Raw genomic sequence first — 20230 nt, 5'->3', positions numbered from 1 at the left:
GCATAAGAGAAGTTTCGGCAGAGAAGCAAAAGGCCCCAACCCCAATTTCTGAAGCAAGGACAACACAAGGGAGATGGAAGTCCCAAGCCTGCCCCAATTCAATGCACATTTGGAGTTTATGTTGCAAACTTACAAGCCTAGCTGGAAACATACCAGCCTCTTGCAGAAGCTCAGAGGCAATGGTTAACTAGGCAAAATACTTTTCATTGCTGAATCCTTTATACTCCGTAGGGTGTGAAAAATTCAGGTGAAACATGCCTTACTAGTCATGCAGGATACATTTCAAGTCATGACAGAATAGCAGACATGAAGAATTTTTAAGATGAAATTTTAGAAAAATGTCAGCCCTGCTGAAAGAAATATCATATAAAGCTTGTATTTCATTTGGCTTATGGCTCTACTAAGTTAAAGAAACACAGTGTTATTTCTGAATCTATAATTACTGTCACAAATATATTCTGACCTATGATAATGAACTGGCTCTTTGTGCATGTGTGTGTGTGTGTGTGTGTGTACATTACTCCAATGCTTTGTTCTCAAAAGGTTGGATGCCACAACATGAACTGTGAAGTGTACTCCCAAGCAGCAAGCTGGTGCTTTGACTAAACTACTCACATCATTATTCTGATCTCCTCAGAAAATGGGAAATAGTCTAGCTTACTTTGTTCATCTGCAACAACTTGTTTTGTATTTTTAGAAAGCTTTCTAAAAGGACTTGCTTATCTGTTTATAGAGTGATTCAAACAACCTTTGTCAGGGCTCCTGTATGTTACTACTGTACATAGTATGTATAGGCATGTAAATCACCAATTTATCTGAGGCTGTGTTTAGGCATACATCTACCCTGTAGGTCCTGATCAACCCTGCTGAGCTTGTATTTATCTTCTCAAAGAGAAAGATACACTTGTAAAATAAAAGGAAGACCAGTGGTTTGAATATTTTTTTAACATGGAAATATTATCCCTTTGAGAACTGGATGAACCCATAACTTCTGGTTTATGAAAAGGAGGAAAAAAAAAAAAAAAGAAGACAAGAACCTTCTAATGAAATCAAACCACAATATTCAGTTTTGGTTTTCAGACTGAAGACCAACACCTTTCATGGTTCTAGGAAACCTCAGAGACTGTTAACAAGATCAGATGTAGACATGCAGCATTCCACAGCTCAATAATTTAAAACCAAATTATCTCCTCATAATCCAATTGGGGCAGCAGGAAGAGAAGTGGATACATGATGAACATAAATGAACACAAAATCTGGCATACATCAGCCAGCTCTGAGACTAATATTCAAACTTTCTTCAGGAAAGAATCTCAAGGACAAGGATACAGCCTTTATTACTGACACTTCTGACTTTAATTTCTAGCATAATGTGGTCAGAAAAAGAAAGTGCCAGCAATGGCAAGAAAGCAGAATATACAGCTGTGATGTGTTCTTTGAGTGTTCCCTTCATAGCAAAGCTGCACCCTTTTTTGTAATTGTCAGTACATTTACAACCACCTGTCTGTGGTTTTTGCATTTACATGCTCCACCAGGAAAAAGTGACACTTACAGAAGAACATCTTCCACTTTGAGAAAAGTACAGGAAAGATTCAGGAGAATTATTAGCCTATGGACAACTTGACTTGCATCCTACTTGGAACTAGATAGTCTATTCTATAGAGGCTACCCTAGACACAAAGTCAATCAGACTTCAGTACTAGGAGGAGATGGAGTAAAAAAAAAAAAAAAAAAAGAAGCACAAGAGACATAAATCCTAGAAATAGTAGAAGAGGAGACACTGAAAGAAAACAAAAAACTACATTTCACCTGGAATTTCTCCAGTGCTGAGCACAGTCTGTGCAAATATAAATCATATATGCACTAAAATGCTAACCACGTCTTTTTCTTCAAAGTCCCTTTTTAGTCGAGTCAGCTGCAGGATGTTTCACCTTGAATGTATTGCTGGTTAAGCTTTTCATCTATTTCCATTTGAGTAATTTCAGTTTTGGGCTTTCAGTGCTCATTTAGTATCACTCACTGAATAATATTCCACTTTACTAACACCAGTTACTTCATCCCTTTTACATCAAAAGCAGTGACCCCTCCCCATTACTGTAATTTAATTTTAACTTCTGTGACTGCAACAGTATTTAACAAGGTATTGCTGGTTCTCATAATTTGTCCTAAGAAAATGATCACTGATAAAATATAGAACAGAGAACTCAAGCAGGATAACTTTGGCCATTTATTGCTGCTACTAATTATCCTAACCTTCTTATCATAATTACTTATTGGCCTACTTACCCAGTTATCCTAACCCCACAGCCCTGACTTCCGCTATCCTCAAATTCTGTGCTAGGAAAGATTAAGTCTTTGTTACTGACACTAAATACAAACAGAAAATGGAAAACAGTGAGCAGTAATTCAAAAAATACCATTCCTCTGACAGCTGTTTTCTTAGCTGTAACCATAACCACCATGAACTTCCAATGGCACAAGAAAGGGAGAGTTTGTGGGAAGATCTTTGATAGACCAACTGTTACAGAGGGGAAATAAAGCTTGCAGTCAACTCTTTCTTCAAACAGGGCAGAGATATTCAAAGCCAACTGCAAGCTGAAGAAATCCCTGTGATTTTAGATTGGAATGCTAATCACCTGAGAGAAAAGGTAACTGGAGTCCCCAGGACAGTGCTAATGAGGCCAGAAGGTGAGATGCTTATCTCCTACAGGGAAACAGGAGCTCCAGGTCATTACTGCCCACAGAAAGTGATGAAAAGCCTTTTCCTCTATTTACACACAGTTGTAGTTCTTCTGTAGGTTCAGCTTCATCTTTTTGACAGCTTTTTTTACTCAGGACTGAGAGGTAGGAGAGGGCAGAAGCTGGTGGTGAGAAATGCTGGTAGCAGACAGCCAGGAATTCCTGCCTGAGTGCAGGAGTGATTCTGCTTAATCTGTGCAGTTTCCCTGAGGACTGTGGTGGGTGGGATGAGATGCAAGACGTGGAAGGGTGCCCTGCACAGCCAAAGGAAACTGTAGATTCTGGGAGACTGCCCATTGCTTGGGACACCTTGCAAGAGAATTACAAAAGAGACCAACCCAACAGACAATCTCCTTAGCTGTGAGTAATCACATGTGGGGAAAATTCCAGGGGGAAATATCACATGTGCTTGGTCCTTAATGCTCCTTCCAGGTGTCTGCTTACAATGACTACAGGAAATAAAGATCAGTGCTGCTGACTGCTCTGAATCAATGCAGGTTCTTCTGTGCTCCCCTGCAGAATGTGAGCACGGGATCCTGATCTGACTGTCACAGCTGTGCTGCTCTCTTTGCTCTTGGGGCACAACTGCATCCCTTCCCTGCAGATATTTCTTCTTTTCCTAAAGGCAAGTTAAGTGACACAGGGGTGTTTGAACCTGAAAATGGAATTCTTGGAAGAAATGGAAAAAATCCTGAAATTTCCTGATATAGGTCATAAAACTTAAATTACTTTCTGAACGGGTTCCAAGCTACCAAGAATGTACAATTATTAGGAGTATAGCTTGGTTTTTACTGGGAAAAAAACTTTTTTACATTGTAGAACTGAATATTGAAAAAGTTAAGCTCAGACACAACTCACCTGGGTCCAAGAGTTCAAGTGTTTGCTGCAAACCTGTCCTTAAAGGTTTCCTTGAAGTGTCTGCTGCTCAGTAACTATTTTGCAGGCACTGCCACACTGACTGCCATTATCCAAACACATTTATCCATCACGAGAGGAATGGAGTGCTTGGTCTTAACTATACCAAATGAGAATTTTAAAAACATTAGAAATTTCACATTACAATGTCATTTTTACAATATGAACATTACAACAAGCATGCTTTCATATGGCTTTCAGCAAATCCATGACCTTTAACACCACACCATATATATGGCATTAAAAGCACACTGTTCAGTAGAAGTTTTTGCCTTTTTTAATTAATGTATAGTTGAAAATAACTTCAAAATGTTTTCCATGTAAATTCTAATTTTTGTTGAAATTAACATTAAGTAGTTCACCACATCAGTGTTTTTTTCAGCGTGTTGCAAATCTAAACCTTGATTCTTCCCCTCTAGCAGCAACAGTAGGTGCTCTCAGGGTGTTTATAATACATGTTCTGGGTGTGTTTAGGAATTCTGGCACCAATAATGCTTTCCACATCAGCCATAACCACATCTGCTCATACAGATAGAAAGTGCAAACCCACATACTCCTATCTTTGCAAATCAAGCCATGTAACACCTTAGACTGCTTGTGCTTTTAGTTGTTAAGAGAGGTTTCTAATCCTTTAATAATGCTCCCCTCAAACTGTAATGTAATCTCTTAATCACTTTAAGAAGCTACTGAATTCCTCTGGATAAGCATCTGCTTGTAGTGACATATGTAACAAATGAAGATGGTGTTTGTTTTCAAGACTGTGGACTTTTGTGGCATATTTACTGAAGGCCACAAAAATGGAAGGTAACTGTGTTTAGCCAAAAGCACACTTAGCTCACACTGGCTGTTAGGATTGAGCTGCAGTTCAGCTTGAATAAAAAACCTGTGAGGAGCTCCAAAGAGTAATGAAACACAAGACACATCACAAACAACATAACTATTATTCTTGTTCCCATTATTCAGGTGTCTGATTCATTTATTTACAGGTTCAGCACTGTAAGGAACAGGAGCTCTGATCATCGGAGAAGTGAGCAGGAATTGTTATTACAATGATATGCAGCCCTGTGTGTGACACTTATTACAGTTTTTCCCCAAGGTTGAAATAACACAGCAGTACAGTATTTCAATATATATCAGTACTGGTGGAGCTAAAAGTCAAAGGTACACGGCACGACTCACTTTTCCCTTTCTATTTTTAAAGGTATTTGTATTGGAGATTATGCACCTACTGCTTGAGAGAACAACATATCATGGTACTGCTGTAAACAGAATTGTTTACCCAGTTACATGACATGAAAAAGACTCAATCTCACCTGTCAGTGGAATCTAACATACTGAGGGTGTTTAATCTTGTGCTTTTCAGAGGCATTAAAAGAGATGCTACAATAAACAACACACAAGTTTAGGGAAAGAAGGTTTGTGAGCACGTTTCTATCTCTAATAATGTTTGAGAGAGCAAATATTTCACCCAGCAAAGTAAAACAAATTAGTGATATGAAATAGCCTGAGAGGAGGAAACTTATTTTGCAAATTATTATTAATCAAAGAGCTGGCACATTTTTCTGCATTTGCCAAAGTACAAACAGCATTACTAGCCCTACCAGAAAGGGATGACAAGTCTCTGTCTCTTTGAAAGTTCACTGAAACAAATGTGGGTTTAATGACAATTATATGAATTAGTTTTAATCTAAATTGAGTTAAAGACACCATTGTGTCAAATGCAAGACATTTTTATGGTATTATGTTCATTAAGGCATTTTATTTGTTACATATTTGAATAAAATATACTTCTCTTGGTTTTTATAAAGTGTTTTCAGCATCCAGTTAGTAACTGGATCTATTCTGTATGTTTTCTCTTTAATCTGCAAAGATCCATGAGGAAATGCTGTATTTCTCTGTTACTAAATTGTTGAAAATGAATGCCATATTTTAGTATATAAATAGACAAATGCATAAATATCTACTCAAAAACAAATGCAAAGCAAGTTTGACAGAAAAGGGTTACAGCCTAAAGGAAAACAGAATGAAAAATTAGAAATGCCAAATGTTTCATTCGCATCTATCATGAGCTAGCAATCTACAAGCACAGAAAAATAAGGAAAAACAAAGTGCATGTATTATATCTACCATGACTCATAGCAACTCTATTGTACTTTCTGCTGTTTATAAAGCCCATTAGTTGTAACTCATAGAATCATAAAATCATAGACTCATAGGATGATTTGGGTTGGAAGGAACCTTAGGGATCACCTCATTCCAAATATCCCATCCCCAAGGGCCAGGACAACTTCCACTAGACCAGGTTTCTCAATGACCCATCCAACCTACCTTCCAGGGATGGGGCATCCACTTCTCTGGCAACCTGTGCCAGTGTCTCACCACACTCATAAGAATTTATTCCTAATATTTCACCTAAACCTACTCTTGGTTTCAAGCCATTGCCCCTTGCTCTGTCACTACCTTTAAAAAGTTCCTCTTCATCTTTCTTGGGGCTCACTTTAGCTACTGGGAGGCTCCCAGGAACCTTGTCTTCTCCAGGCTGGAGAGCCTCAGCTCTCCCAGCCTGCCCTCATGTGGAGCTGTTCCAGCCCTCTGATGACCTTTGTCACTCTCTTCCACATTCATTCCACTTGGCCCATGTCCTTCCTGTGCTGGGGACCCCAGAGCTGGAGGCAGCACCCACCATGGGGTCTCATGAGAGCAGAGGGGCAGAATCCCCTCCCTCCAGCTGCTGGCCAAGGTCCTTTTGTGCAGCCCAGGACACGTTTGGCTTTCTGGGCTGGAGTGCACATGGCTGGCTCATGCCCAGCCTCACCCACCAGCACCTCCCAGGGCTGCTTTGTCCAGCCTGTGCTTGTGATAGGGACTGCTCCAACACAGGTGGCCTTGCTGCACTTCATGAGGTTCTCACCTCGTGTCAAGCCAATTTTGGGAAAAAGTTGTTCCCTGCTTCTCTAATATGTATTAATTGAGCAAGAGCAATTGCCTGTCACAACCATGAGCCACTGATGAAGCTGTGGATAAAGCTGTGATACTGCAGGAATCATAGGTTACAGTTCCCAGTCAGGATGAAAATTTTATAGGGTGCCATGTAGACTACAAAATGATTCAAATTAAGAAGAATTTTCAGGGTAATGCAGCTTTTCAAAACCATAAAATAATATGCAGCCCACAAAATGCCACATTTCCAAGGGGTGGGGAGGCATCCTATCCTGTCATATCTCATGTTTCCAGGGAGGGATAACTAAGACACAAGTAAGCTCACCAACTGCTCAGTTTACTCAGGTGTCTCACTCACCTCCTTTCAGACAAGCTGCAGGCTCTGCACCATCAGGACATCTGGTGGTCTCATTTCTCTGCAGCTCTGATCTCTCTGGCAATGCCAGCAAAGCAGAACATGACCCTAAAATCACCTTTGTCACAGCTCTTGTCAGTTACCAGCGACTATGCACTGAGCTGAAGTAATTTAGAACTGTAGTTTTAGAAAAGCAGGACTTAAAAAAGTCATCAGACCTTTCTGCTGCTGCCTAAGCCTCCTTGGCCATGAATCAGAACAGAGCTGAGCTTTCCCAGGCCTGTGCAGACCCATCCCTGCTTCTGCTCTGCCTACTCCCTGCCTTCCACTACAGCCCTTCAGCCAGCAGCACTGAGATCTGAAGTGCTATCAAGGTTTGTGGTTGTAAACTTGTAATTTGTTTAAGCTGCTGAAAACAAGAGGAAGACAACTTTGTTCCAAACGACTGCTGGATCATTAACAGGGGATCTAGCTCCTGCTAGGATATCACCAATAAAAACAAGGGCTTGCTGTTAATAAGAAGTGTTGCTGTGTCCTCTTGAAAAACAGCTGCCACTCAGTGACTCAGGGGCTTTAGATCCAACATTACTGAAGCGGAGAGATGCATGCAGCAAGGGAGAGGGAAGAGGCACTGGGGTCAGACAACAAGGGGAGGGCAGCAGAAGGACAGGGAGAAGGGGCTGAGAGGGGGTTTGGTTTAGCACCAGCCAGCCACTGAGTACCACGCAGCCATCCGCTCACTCCCCCAGCAGCAGGATGTGGGAGAGAATCGGAAGAGTAAAAGTGAGAAAACTCGTGGGATGATACAAAGACAGTTTTATAGGAAAAGCAGAAGGCCTAGATGCAAGCAAAGCAAAACAGGGAATTAATTCACTGCTTCCCATGGGCAGGAGGTGTTCAGCCATCTCCAGGAGAGCAGGGCCCTACCACATGGAATGGTGACTTGGAAAAACAAACATTGTCACTCCAAACATCCACCCCTTCGTCGTTCTTACCCCCACTTTATATACTGAGCATGATGTTCTACAGTATGGGATGTCCCTCTGGTCAGTTGGGGTCACCTGTCCCAGATGCATCTCCTCCCAGCACCCCCAGCCCCCTCCCTAGCCTGGCAGTACAAGAAGTACAAAAGGCCTTGACACTGTGTGAGCACTGCTCTCCAATAGCAAATATCTCTGTATTATCAACATTGTTTTCAGTACAAACCTAAAACACAGCCCCATATGAGTCACTCTGAAGAAAATTAACTCTATCCCAGCCAAAAGCAGCACAGGCAGCATGAGCAAAGTTAGAGGTGCAGCAGAGGGAGGTGGGGATACAAACTGGTGGGACAGTGACAGCCCTGCCTGGGATTATGGGGAGCAAAAGACACATATTTCAATTAGCCACAGCAGAAAAACATTTTCTGCATGTGCATTGGGGCTGCATCTTGACCTTTTGAGTTTACACATGATTTTGAGAACAAATTTCTCCCAAACTTTCGGGAGGGTGTGGGGGAAACCCCCATAAACCCCAACACCGTGACAGAACCAAGTTTGCATGTTTCACAGAAATCTGATTGTGTTATATCCATTATTTTAAAGCACCCTTCTGTGCTCTGCAGTTGTAGTGTAGGTGGGAGGTGACGATTCAGATCCTTGAGTCCCAAGAACTGGCAAAGCAGGCAAGTCACATCAGCTTGGGGCTGGAAAGCAGCTGTTATGTAATTCCCTCTCATCTCCACCAGAACTGCTGAGAAGTGGTTTATGTTATTTACAACTGCTATAACATTTTCCTGCTTGTAGTCACCATGGCTTCCTATTAAAAAGCAATTTGGTTATATATGGAAGTTTTATATGTAATATATAACTCTCTCCTGGGGCTACATATTCCTCATACAAGTATTGCAGCTTGATATTGCAAGATTGTTGCATGACAGCTATGCACCAAGCAATGCCTTAAAAAAAAAATATTCTATAGAGTTAAATCCTTAAAAACTGATCTATTTTCCCAAGTGTTGAAAATGAACCTTGTCAGAGTGCCCAGGACCCTGTGCATGCCCTGGGGAGAAAGCAAAGCAACCCTGGGACTCAGGATCCTGCTCACCTCCTTCAGAGACCTGCTTGCTCCCTCTGCCCAGCCAGCCCCATTCTGTGATGCTGCTGCCCTGCTGAGCTCAAAGGCATCTCTGTGCTCTGCAGAGCAAACACTTCCCAAAGCACCAGCACAGAAATTTTCTTTCTTCATCTCACTGGGCAGCACAGAAGGAAGACAAGTCAAAAATGGCATTTCAAGCATGGTACAGGTAATGACTGACCTTCCATATAGCTGTAGATATTACATTCTCCCTTCCAAAGATTTTCTTTCAAGAATCTTTGTAAACAGACTCTCCATTAAATTCCTCATCTGCAATAACCAGAGGCAAGGGCTGATCTTTTGGGAAGGTGACAAAGTTCAGGGTTTTGCTGGGATGAACTTGCCCAGCAGCACAGCAGCAAAGAGCTCAAATAAGTTCCATTCTCAATTATTTTTCCCCTGAAGAAATTAGATATGGAAATTTACCATAAAGCTCATAAGAACAAGAAATGTCATATTTTTATAATATCCTATTCACATATTTCCCATTTAGAATTCCCTTATTATTTATCAAAGTTAACCCAGCTGTAAATGCAGCTTTATAGCCTCAAAAAGCCTATAAAGGTGAAATTAATACTCTTTTACAAGCATACTTTTCCCAGCTCTGTGCTTGAATTATACCATAAAGGTTGTGAAACTGAAAACAAGGCATAAATCATGTTTTATCAAATTAAAATTTCTGAAATACATTTTGGACCTGACTCCCAAGAAACTAGATCTCTGTTCACATTTAATCTCAAGGTAGGAAAAGGAACTATGTCACAAAAAACATATAAAAAGCATTTTTTATGCAATGAAACAAAGGCAAAGTTATAAGTGAGATATAAAACCCACAGGTCAGGCCAACAGAAAGTAAAGCTGCCTCACATGCTGCACCTTCATCTCAGTGACAGATACATCACTTCCACTTTGTTGGCACATTTTTCTTGGCTGTCTCTTCAGCACGTTCAGCAAATGCATCAGCACACACCCAACACAAGGAATACTTGACAAGAACAAGGCTCTCTGAAGAAGGCTTTCAGTCTGAAACTATTTTTTCCAAGTGTTAGTCCTATTACTAGTGAGAGACTAGAAATCCATTCCTAACATTTTTGGTGTGTATACAAGCATTTTTGTCTATTTATTTTATTGATTTTTTTGTTTTTCTTATCCACAATCCCTACAGATATCTGTATGCAAAACAAAATCTATACACAAGGCCTGGACTTATATCACAGCTTCACATAAAAAAGTTAAAATGTCCATGTCAAGAACAAATTTCAGGTGGTTTTTTTCCTTGGTTTTAAGCAGTCATGGAACGTTCCCTACCATAAGGTGCTACCTTCCTTTTCTTTCTAGCTTTGACAGTATTCAGTAACATTGGAAACAATTCCTAGTATTTCCTCCCTATGCTATGGGAATAAGCACTCAAAGTTAATGAGGGGATTAAATACATAATGGTGATAGTAAACAGACTGAAACAAATATTTGAGTAGAAGATAAATCTGAATCCAGAACTGAATTTGGTAGAAAACCTGTGGCATCCCACTGAAGATTTCCATGTGACCAAATGTCTGTAGCATTTTTAGAGCTATAAACTGCCTCAGTGGCTAGTTATAAACTCCTTGTGGTATATTTATAATATAGAAAAAGTAAATAAATAAAAAAGTAAGCATAACTGACTTGGCACAGATTGGTATTTTTTTTTGGTGAGAACTTTTGAGTGAACAGAGAGGTAGGACTGATTCCACATTCCAGTGGTGTACAATTTCTTCTTCCTCACACTTCATACTAGACAGGAGTGATATAAGACACCAGTGGGCTGTGATGGAGCACAGGATTCTCTAAACAGAGACTGTAGCTGCCTCTTGTCTACCTCCTCTTTAATATCAAGTGACCCAAGGAGAAGTGATACACTGCTGGCTGGAAGAGCTTAATCCAGAGAGCTGTGAGATAAAGCTCAAAGGCTGGAGGAAGAACCAAAAGTCTTAGCAGAGATTAACTCAATCCCTGGACTGAAGTAGAGCATCGACTGTTACCTGCTTGTCTCCCAGGGTAGAAGCCCAGCAGGCAGAACCATTTCCTGTAGATGTTAGAGCTGAGGCCACTGCCAAGGCTCATGTTATATAACCTGCCTCTGTGACAATGGCATCTCAAACACAGCCTACCCAGAGCTGCTTGCCTTGGGTTTTCCCCTGTAAAAGTTTACATTCTTTTGGGATTTTGTTTGCCACTTCTGTTTGGGGATTTTTTTAGGTTTTCTTTGTTTGAAATTGTCACAATCTCAGTGTGACAATAGTTTTGAAGAGCATATGTACTACTGTATCCCAACAGCCCCCTTTGCAATAACAAATTTGGCGATGCTTTCCACAGTTATTATTTCTCTGCAAACTCTTCTTTAATTTACCTAACAGAGCTCAGTGTTGTCTTATTTATCCATTTTGGAACATGTTTGCCTCTGGACAGGGCTAGACAAGGAGAAGAATCTGATTACATAAATGCTATCAAATAACTGGATTTTTTTACTGTTTGGTAGCATTTCTAGAAGTTTCAGGTGTTGCATAGGCTCTTCAGGGCAACTCCTGTAAAACATTAACTGAAAATGTAAATCTACCAGGAATCACTTTCACATGAATGGTTGACATGAATTATCATGAGTATATCCAAAAGGACAGTTACCTAATTGACAAAACATCCACAAATATTTACTTCCTGATAAGTAAGATAATGTGCATAAAAAAAAAAAAAAAAAAAAAAAAAACCAAGAAGCAAAACAACGAAGTGGAGATTTAATTTTCAGATCCCTGTAAAGCATTTGCTGTTATACTGCTGCTTCCCATCCAAGAACTAGTGGGACTGCAGCTTTGCTGAGCCAAATGCTCTACAGTGTAACAGGTAGATTTTAGCCAACTTTTTGTTGTTTATTTACCACTTTTATGGGCATTAATCTGAAGTTAAAAAACTTATTCTACATGTATTCAACTTACCAGTTCAGGAAGAACACAGGCCACATGCACAAACATTCCATACCTAAAGCCAAAGTTCTCTTTCATTGGGTATTAGAATGGTGGGAGATAAAGGGAAAAAAACCAATTACTTCTAAAAGCAAAACATTATTTTCTTTCTAATCTAGCAGTATTAGTCTTTTGTGTAGCAAAGAGATCCTGAGTGTAGCAAAAAGTTGTGAGATGACATTACTACTTAATCAAGAAATAATAAATTCAAGTGCATTAAAGCTTTTACATCAGCAGTCACAATGCTGATCTATAAGCTGACATAACCACCATTCAGAGCAAAACAAGTCCTTTCACAACCACTTCATTTTGGGCACCACCTTTCCCTTGATTATATACAAACAGCAAAACAGCTGTCAACTCCTGAACTCACTCAAATGTCCTATTTAATTAGGTTCTGGGTTACAGCATAACTGCTTCCTAAGGTTAATCCTGAATAGGCATTATGATTGACAACCAACAAAAACAACCACAAAAAGAAATTTTAAAATTGCAGATAGAGTTTGCAGAATAGGAATTGTGTTAGTAATTACTGAGACAAGAATTTTATCATTGCTCCTACATTAAACCACAAAAAACAAGGTCAGTCCCTGTGAGTAACCTATTCCAGTGGAGCTGAAGATTGTCAGGAAAGCAAACAAATCATGTTAGTTAACTGGGTAATTGCTTGGTCAATCTTTAAGACAGATGGAAGACAGGCAATTTAGATATAAAACCTTCTGGTATGTTTATTTACAAAGGGAGTACATTTCTACCACAGGCTCTCCCTAAAAAATATCAAAAGAAGCTCAGCTGGAGTTCCAATGATCATGTTGTTTCTAAAAGCACACATCTAAACTTGAGTACAGCATCAGCAATGGGAAGAAATATTGCACTTAGTGATATTGGGTTAAATTGACAGACTTTACCAAATTCCAAATCATATCCAGAGATCTGAAATCATTACTTTCTTGCTAGTTAAACAGCTGGAAAGTGAAGTTTTACAGTCAGCAAAAATAGAAGTTTTGTGCAGAAAAAATGCTGGATCCTTGTACCTGTGAAAATAATATGGTTTTGCTGAAGTAATTATGGATTAATATTTTTTTTAAAAAAGGTATTTCAGTGTACTTCAGCATTTGAATCTCAAAAATCTGTTAACATGCTTTACATGATTTTTAAAATTACATTGATCTTTGCAAACCATTTTGATGTTCAACCATGCTTTAAGTCTTGAAATTTGGTAATAGAAGTCCACAGGCAAGGAAAACACCATGTCTTTGCAGCCCCAAAAGCTCAGCAGTACAAGAACCATGCCTTGTAAGAAGAACTCAGTAGTTTTTTTTCTAAAGCTTCCAGTAAAACTTCTATGAAATAAAATAAGGATGATTTAAAAAGCATTATTGTTTGAAAATACATACTAAAAAGGCAGGAAATGTCATTTTTTAAGACCACACAAGAAAGATGAGTTTATCCATGTGTACATGCATCATGCTATTACAACTGCACACTCACCTTTTCTCCAGAGAAGCCTGATCTTACTCAGTAATTAGGAAAAATTTATGAGAAGATGGAGTAATAACCACTCATGCCACAGAAACCTGGAATGTGACAGTGGTTTATTTCCATTGATTTGCAGTCTGAATACCATGTACAGTTTTCCTTGTATAAACAGATTTTAAATACTAACTCCAGGAAAAAATGGCTGAAGTACAATATATTAGTGCATTGTTGTATCTTTTTATCCATCAATAGTATAAACTTGCTATTAAAAAAGAAGATTATAAATTAAAACTGAACAGGAAATATGAAAGCCACTTTTTTTTTTTTTCAACTGAAACAGATGTATATGTTACAAATCAGCCTGTATGTTAGTAAAAATTCAAAGTTTAAATTTTTCTGCTTCTTTAGAAAGTTCTGATGATTACAGAATTGCACTTGGCAGAGCTGATATCTTTTTAAACAGTAACTCACTATCTCATTGTATGCTGTGTATTTTCACACAACCATGCAATTCTGAAATGGGACAATCTTTTTAACACTGAGACCCAGGAATTTTTTTCATTTCACACCATTTTGCACCAACATCCTAGAAACACCACTGCATATTAATAAACTGTTGAATGAATATAAAAGAGTATAAGCAAATTATAAGCAAAAAAGAGTTTTTCCCAGGTACTTGTCTCTGTTGTGAGTTATGTCATCATTTTCTGCTTGGATTCAGAAGCCATGCATGAGCACACTGACAAACCACTAAAACAAAATTGAGATTTTATCCTCAAAAATTCCAACACCATAAAAGCAAAAGCAGACAGTAGAAATATTTGTATTCAGGTGATTTTGTACATGTATAAGTAGTGGAACACACCTTTATTTTCAAGTGGCATTAATGTAAAAAATTTATCTTGCACACCTGTAATGTGTCAGCCAAATACAACAGGACAGATAAACCACAGTAGCTGGCATTGGACAACTTCTATGTGTCCTAAGAAAGTCACCAAGCACAAAGTGTCACCCTCTAAACTTTCTGAAGAGCAAGCCCTTGACTGAGATGGAAAACAGTGATGCTTAGATAAATCTTCCCTTTCCTTGCCCATCACCCTTATTTTGGGATTCCTTCACTGCAAGCCAATTCAGTTCTTGCAAACCTTGCTTCTGTTCAACACACGTGAAAATTTTTAACATATCCCTTGCACACTTAGTGACAAAATGTCATAGTCTTGGCAACCTAAGGAACTCCTGAAATGCAGCATCCAACATGTCAACTCATTTGCAATTGTGTCATAGAATACAAGCCAAGACTGTAAAAGCTTATGCTCCCACAGACTGAATTTGCATTAGCTTGGTGTAGAATTAAAGCATTTTCTACCTGATTTATAGAACTGTACAAGTGGCATACTGACACTCAAGCTCTTTTTTTGACTTATTGTCAATAATAAAAAGTCTGTTGACCAAAGTCCCCAGACAGGTCTAAGGATTAGCTGGGTCATGCAAGTGATTAGCCAAGGTTACAATAATCAGGCACTGAAATTATGACCCAGGACAATTTCTGTCCTTCCCTTGTTACTGGAATTGTTGAACAGAGGACAGTGAAGAAAGACTTGCATCTACCTCTGCTTTTGCTGGGGACAAGAGTAGTGTTACAAGCAGTTCTGTAAAGCTCTGTCCACATTAGGATCACTGCTCACGTAAAATTTGTCCATGAAACTGCCTCATGTTCAAGCAAGACACCACTAGCTTGCATCTGAACCTAGTGTCTCAGCTGAACTTTAAACACCACAGCTATTTCAAAAAAACCACTTTCCATGTGCCTAAAACATCTGAAATGCCATTTCTGTAATTTCCTTTCAGACACAGTATGTAATGCAAGCTGCAAAAACAAGTTACACGCTTCAGCAATACACCCTCAATGTCCTTGCAAACTAGTTCAACAAGTAACCCAGTTTTTTCAAATTCCTTAAAGTTATCTGCATGGCCCTGTGACTCATGCAGCAGATAAATTGCTGAGGAACTCCATGGGAACCCATCCCAGGGTCCTGCATGGCTGGTTTTTAACACTACTTTGTTTATTTGTGGTATTTTAGTATCATTTTTATCGCACTGAGCAAACACTGTGTGGTACTAATCCTTTTTGCTTAGCTTACTGAGCATTTCTAAGCTTTGTGTTGCAGAACACAAACAAAATTTGTGAACACAATTCATGATAGAGCTGAAAATTGTAGTTTTGGAAGACTTTATGAGTTTGGGTGTTTTTTAAAAGTCTGGGAGAGTCACAGCTGTGAATGAATTAATCGCATCCAACCCAAAACCTGAGAATCCTGGATACATTTTTAATCAGTCATTCTTAATCTTCAGTGATATTTAGTGATGCTGTATTAATATTTTCACTTTTAGAGTCACATGAGTAGCCATTTTCCCCAGAAACTACCTCTGTTCCTTATGAACACATCCATGACTGCATCTTTGCTGTGCTCTCACCTCAAAACTCAGCTTTCCAAAGATCTGTATATTAAGCAGTAGTGGACTAGAAAGACTGGGGTTTTTCCACTGCTATTTGCACTTTAAAGAGCAACTGGGTGTTAGGAGAACAGGAAAAATACTGTATTTACCAATATTTTGAAAATAACTTAATATTTAAATCTACTCTTTGTACTACGTAAACTAGTAACAAATACATACTTCAGTCCTGCAGCTGTTTATCACATGTGCTCAACTAAGAGTGGTGCATTTCAGCTATTTAGTTACTTTTTAATCCTAATTTAACCCAGTACCCTTCTCTTGTTTAAGGATGGGGCGTTCCACTTTTTGTGATCAGGGACTGATTTCAACATGTTGAAATCATGTAAACACATGTGCACATTTGTAAACACGTTTTAACAACTTGCAAGGCATTTCCATCTGGTGAGGGGAGTAAAAAGCCTTATCTCCCTATGACATCACTTCTATTTGAGTAACAAGAGGGTGCCAAGGTACCACAACTGACAGGACAGATCTCGAGCACGTTTGGGGCTAACTGCAGATCAGAGGTTCCCAAGGACCAATGTCCAAGCCCAAGTGTTTACAGTCCAGCAGAGAGCTGGCTCTCCACCAGCCTGGTGTCACCAGCTCATGAACTATGCTTGAGAACTCCTCTTCTAAGGCATATTAATACAGAAAATGGTTTCTCACTTGCAAACAGATACACTAGGATCTCTTGTAAGTAAGAAAATAATTACAGATATTCAATTGTCTTTAAATGCTTGCATTTCTTTCACAAATTGACAGACATCAGAATTATCAGTGGTTCACATTTGTAAAGTACTACATCCCTCCTTTTCACCTGTTAACAGGGTCTCCCCTAAGGCACAGAAGCTCAATAAAAGGTCCTATGAACCCACCTGCAATTCTTCCCCACACCAGGAATGCACACAGTAGAAAAGAAGAGCACAACTAAAATTATATTCTTTATTCATTCCGTTTTAGCTGTGAATATTCCTATTGTACAAATACAGTATAAATTCCAAAATCACAATATATTACAAAATAAAAAAGTACAAACTGCATTACTTAATAAATATATCTAACAAGTTAATCAGAAAGTAGAAGAGACAGAATCCAGATTGGAAACATCTAAATGTTTGACCCAGCAAACCATACAAACCTCAATTTTAGTACTTTTTTTTTTCTTTTAAACCATAAAGTAGAACACCATTCCTGATTTCTTGACTAGAAAATAAAGTCACGTGAATAAAATGTTGTGATCAGATAATGATTTGTTGGTGAAACACCAGTGCCAAAAAAGAAGCAGGGCTTATACGAAAGACACCATAACCCCAGAAACAAGAACACAAACACTGAGGTGCAGCCAAGGCAATTACTGCCAAAGCAGGAGACTATTATCTAGTCACAACATTCTATTGCAAGTTAATGTTCTGTTATTATAGATAAATAACATAAATGGAGCAGAGGGTGAGCCAACCAGGCAACAAGAGGCCAGTTTACTCAAAACAGTAATTAAAAACAGAAGAGGCAATTGCTCCCTGCACTGTTCACGTGTAGCTGCATTCCAACTGGCTGAAAGGACCTGTTCTGTGCTCCAGGCAGAGAAAGCAACTGTTCTGAAAAGCAGTCTGTTCTCACTTTGCTGCACTTTTACAAAAGCCATTATTTTAACTTTGCAAGAAAATACCCACAACATTCTCATCAGCTGGGGGGGTCAGTTTGACATCAACTTCATTTGGTAAAAATATAAGGTTTATGGGTAAAAAACACAGCAAAAAATAGCTGTTTACATCATAAGCCTTATTTACAAAAACTGTTTACAAACGTTTTTGGCTGTACAGCTGAAAGCCAGATACTAATGTAAGATGTAGAAGATGGAGGTAACAGTTTAAAAATAGTGTGCAAAAAATACATTCTTATAGAAAATAGACAGTGGGGAGGGGAGACAAACACACACAGAGAAATCTGCTTGCAAATAACCCGAGGCTAAGTTTTTACAACAGCATATTACAAATACGTCTGTATTTATCCCCCCACAACCTACAGTCCTCCTCAGCCTGGGGTGCTGCTGCTTCATTAAGGATTAAGGCATCACCATCACAGCCAGCACACCTCCTCTCTGTCAGTCCCTGCAGCAAGCTCCCAGCCTGCGGCCCAGCGCTCTCATGAGCAGGCGTTCTGCTCAATGTACATCTTGGACAAGGACACGGCCATGGACTTGGCCAGCTCCTCGTCCCGCCGGCGCTGTACCTGAGTCTGCCTGCACCACGCCTCGTACTCGGGGTTGGGGCACACGCGGTCCAGCACGGCATCGTAGTGCCCGTTGCTAAGCCAGCTCAGCCAGATGCTGGGCCGCGTCGGGTCCTCGGGCCCCAGGTAGTGAACCATGGTGGAGACGGTGGGGCTCTCGGGCCGGCCGCCCGTGGTCAGGTGGATGTTCACGTTCAGCATCTGCCCCATGGCCAGCAGCTCCGGGTAGCCGGCCCAGGCCCCGTCCTGGGCGGCGCCGATGAGGAACTCGCCCACGTCGCCCTCGATGATGGGGTTGAAGTGGTCCAGGTGGTCGGCGATGTAGTGCACGGTCTGCTCGCGGAGCTCGCCGTGCAGCCGCTGGTCCCCGTACACCGCCTTGCAGACGGCGCGGTACAGGCAGTTCCCGTCGGGGATGATGTGGAAGCGGAACCGGCCCTTCTGCCGCAGGTACTTGTCCTGCTTCTCCACCTCGGCCAGATACAGCGCCAGCTTCTCGCTGCGCTCCGCTCTGCCGCCGGGCCCCCGCCGCACGTCGGGCCCCGCCGCCTCCTCCTCCTCGGCGGGGCCGCCGGGCTGCGCGGGGCCGGCGCTGCGCTCCGCGGGGCCGCAGCCGGGAACCAGCCCGGGCTGGGCGCCGGCGGCCGCCGCCTGCAGCGCCTGGCAGTGCTCGCTGAGCCGCAGGCTGCGGTTGCTGGGCTCCTCGGCCTCGCCGTCGCCGCCGGCCTGCCGCACGCTCTCCAGGATGCCCTCCAGCCAGGCGCGGCTGCGCGGCGAGCTCGGCACCAGCTCCGCGGCGGCCTCGGCGCGCTGCACGATGCGGATGGGCACGATGCGCTCCAGCGGCCGGCGGCGGCTGACGGTGACCTGCGCGCAGGAGCTGAACTGCGGGCCGCCCGCCGGCCGCCCGGCCGGGCCCGCCGCGGGGCCGCTCGGCATCACCTCCAGGCAGGACGAGAAGGCGGGCATGGCGGCGGCGCTGCTGCTGCCCCCCGCGGCAACGAAGCTGTCCTTGCCGGAGCTCTCGGCGGCCGCGTTCGGGCCCGCGACGTCGGCGGCGCTCGGCGCCTCCGCGGCGGAGGGTCCCGGCGACAAGGAGACCTTGAAGACGGCGGCGGAGCTCGGCGAGGCCGCGGCGGCTGCTGCGGTGGCGGCCGCCGGGTAGTGGGTGATCACGGAGCTGTAGAGCTGCATCCTCGGCTCCCCGCGGGCGGCGCTTTATAGGCGGCGCCGCCGTCGGAGCTGGGGCGGGGAGCGGCAGCGGGGGCCGCGCTGGGGCCGCCGAGGAGGATGAACCGCCCGGGTAAAAATAAACAAGGGCATCACCGCCCGCCCCGCCCCGCCCGGGCCCCGCGGCCGCGGCAATTCCGACTGCGCCACGGGCGCGGCCCCCCCGCGGGCTCCGGCCCTTCTGGAAGCTGCGGGAGCCGGGGCGGGGCGGGAGCCGGAGCGGGCGGGAGCCGGAGAGGGGCGGGCGGAGCGGGCGGGGCCGGAGCGGGGCGGGAGGGAGAGAGCCGGAGCGGGCGGGGCCGCGGCGCGTCTGCGAGCGCCGCCCCTGCCCTGGTGCGTGCGGCCGCTCCTGCTGTGCGGCTCGGCGGGGATGGTGCTCGTTGTGTCCGTGCGGGCTGGACAGTCCGAGCTGCAGTCCCACTGTGGGAAATGCAGTACACACATGCATGCGGAGGTGTGTGATAGAAACCAGCACATTTGAACAGGAGACACGCGGTCTGAAATACGGGTGTCATGAAGATCATTGATAACTGGTTTATTAAAGTGCCTGTAGCACTTTAAGCCATGTCTCCTAGCCTTGGCTGCGGTATTAATAAAGTCATACCTAAGCCCTTGTCCAGGGACGGTGATATGATCTGTACACTCCGTTTTGATTACATTCTGACAGGAATGCTGACCGAGAAACACCAGTTTGCACTATGACCAAATGTTAACACAGTCATTCCTAACAAAATGG

General features: G+C 42.3%; 1 protein-coding gene across 1 annotated transcript; it reads right to left on the bottom strand.

Annotated features, from left to right (window-relative positions):
- Nucleotides 1–16963: 16963 nt before the first annotated feature.
- On the bottom strand, nt 16964–19653 carry OTUD1 (OTU deubiquitinase 1). Its single transcript, XM_056485181.1, has one exon. The coding sequence runs from the start codon at nt 19456–19458 to the stop codon at nt 18178–18180; it is 1281 nt and encodes a 426-aa protein (XP_056341156.1). The 5' UTR covers nt 19459–19653; the 3' UTR covers nt 16964–18177.
- Between the last annotated feature and the right edge of the window lie 577 nt (nt 19654–20230).

This window comes from Oenanthe melanoleuca, chromosome 2, assembly GCF_029582105.1.
Source record: "Oenanthe melanoleuca isolate GR-GAL-2019-014 chromosome 2, OMel1.0, whole genome shotgun sequence".
Taxonomy (NCBI): domain Eukaryota; kingdom Metazoa; phylum Chordata; class Aves; order Passeriformes; family Muscicapidae; genus Oenanthe; species Oenanthe melanoleuca.
This window is presented reverse-complemented; position numbering and strand designations above follow the sequence as displayed.

Bases quoted from the DNA above. Each gene is read 5' to 3' on its own strand.
- OTUD1 (XM_056485181.1), bottom strand. From the start codon at position 19,458: ATGCAGCTCTACAGCTCCGTGATCACCCACTACCCGGCGGCCGCCACC.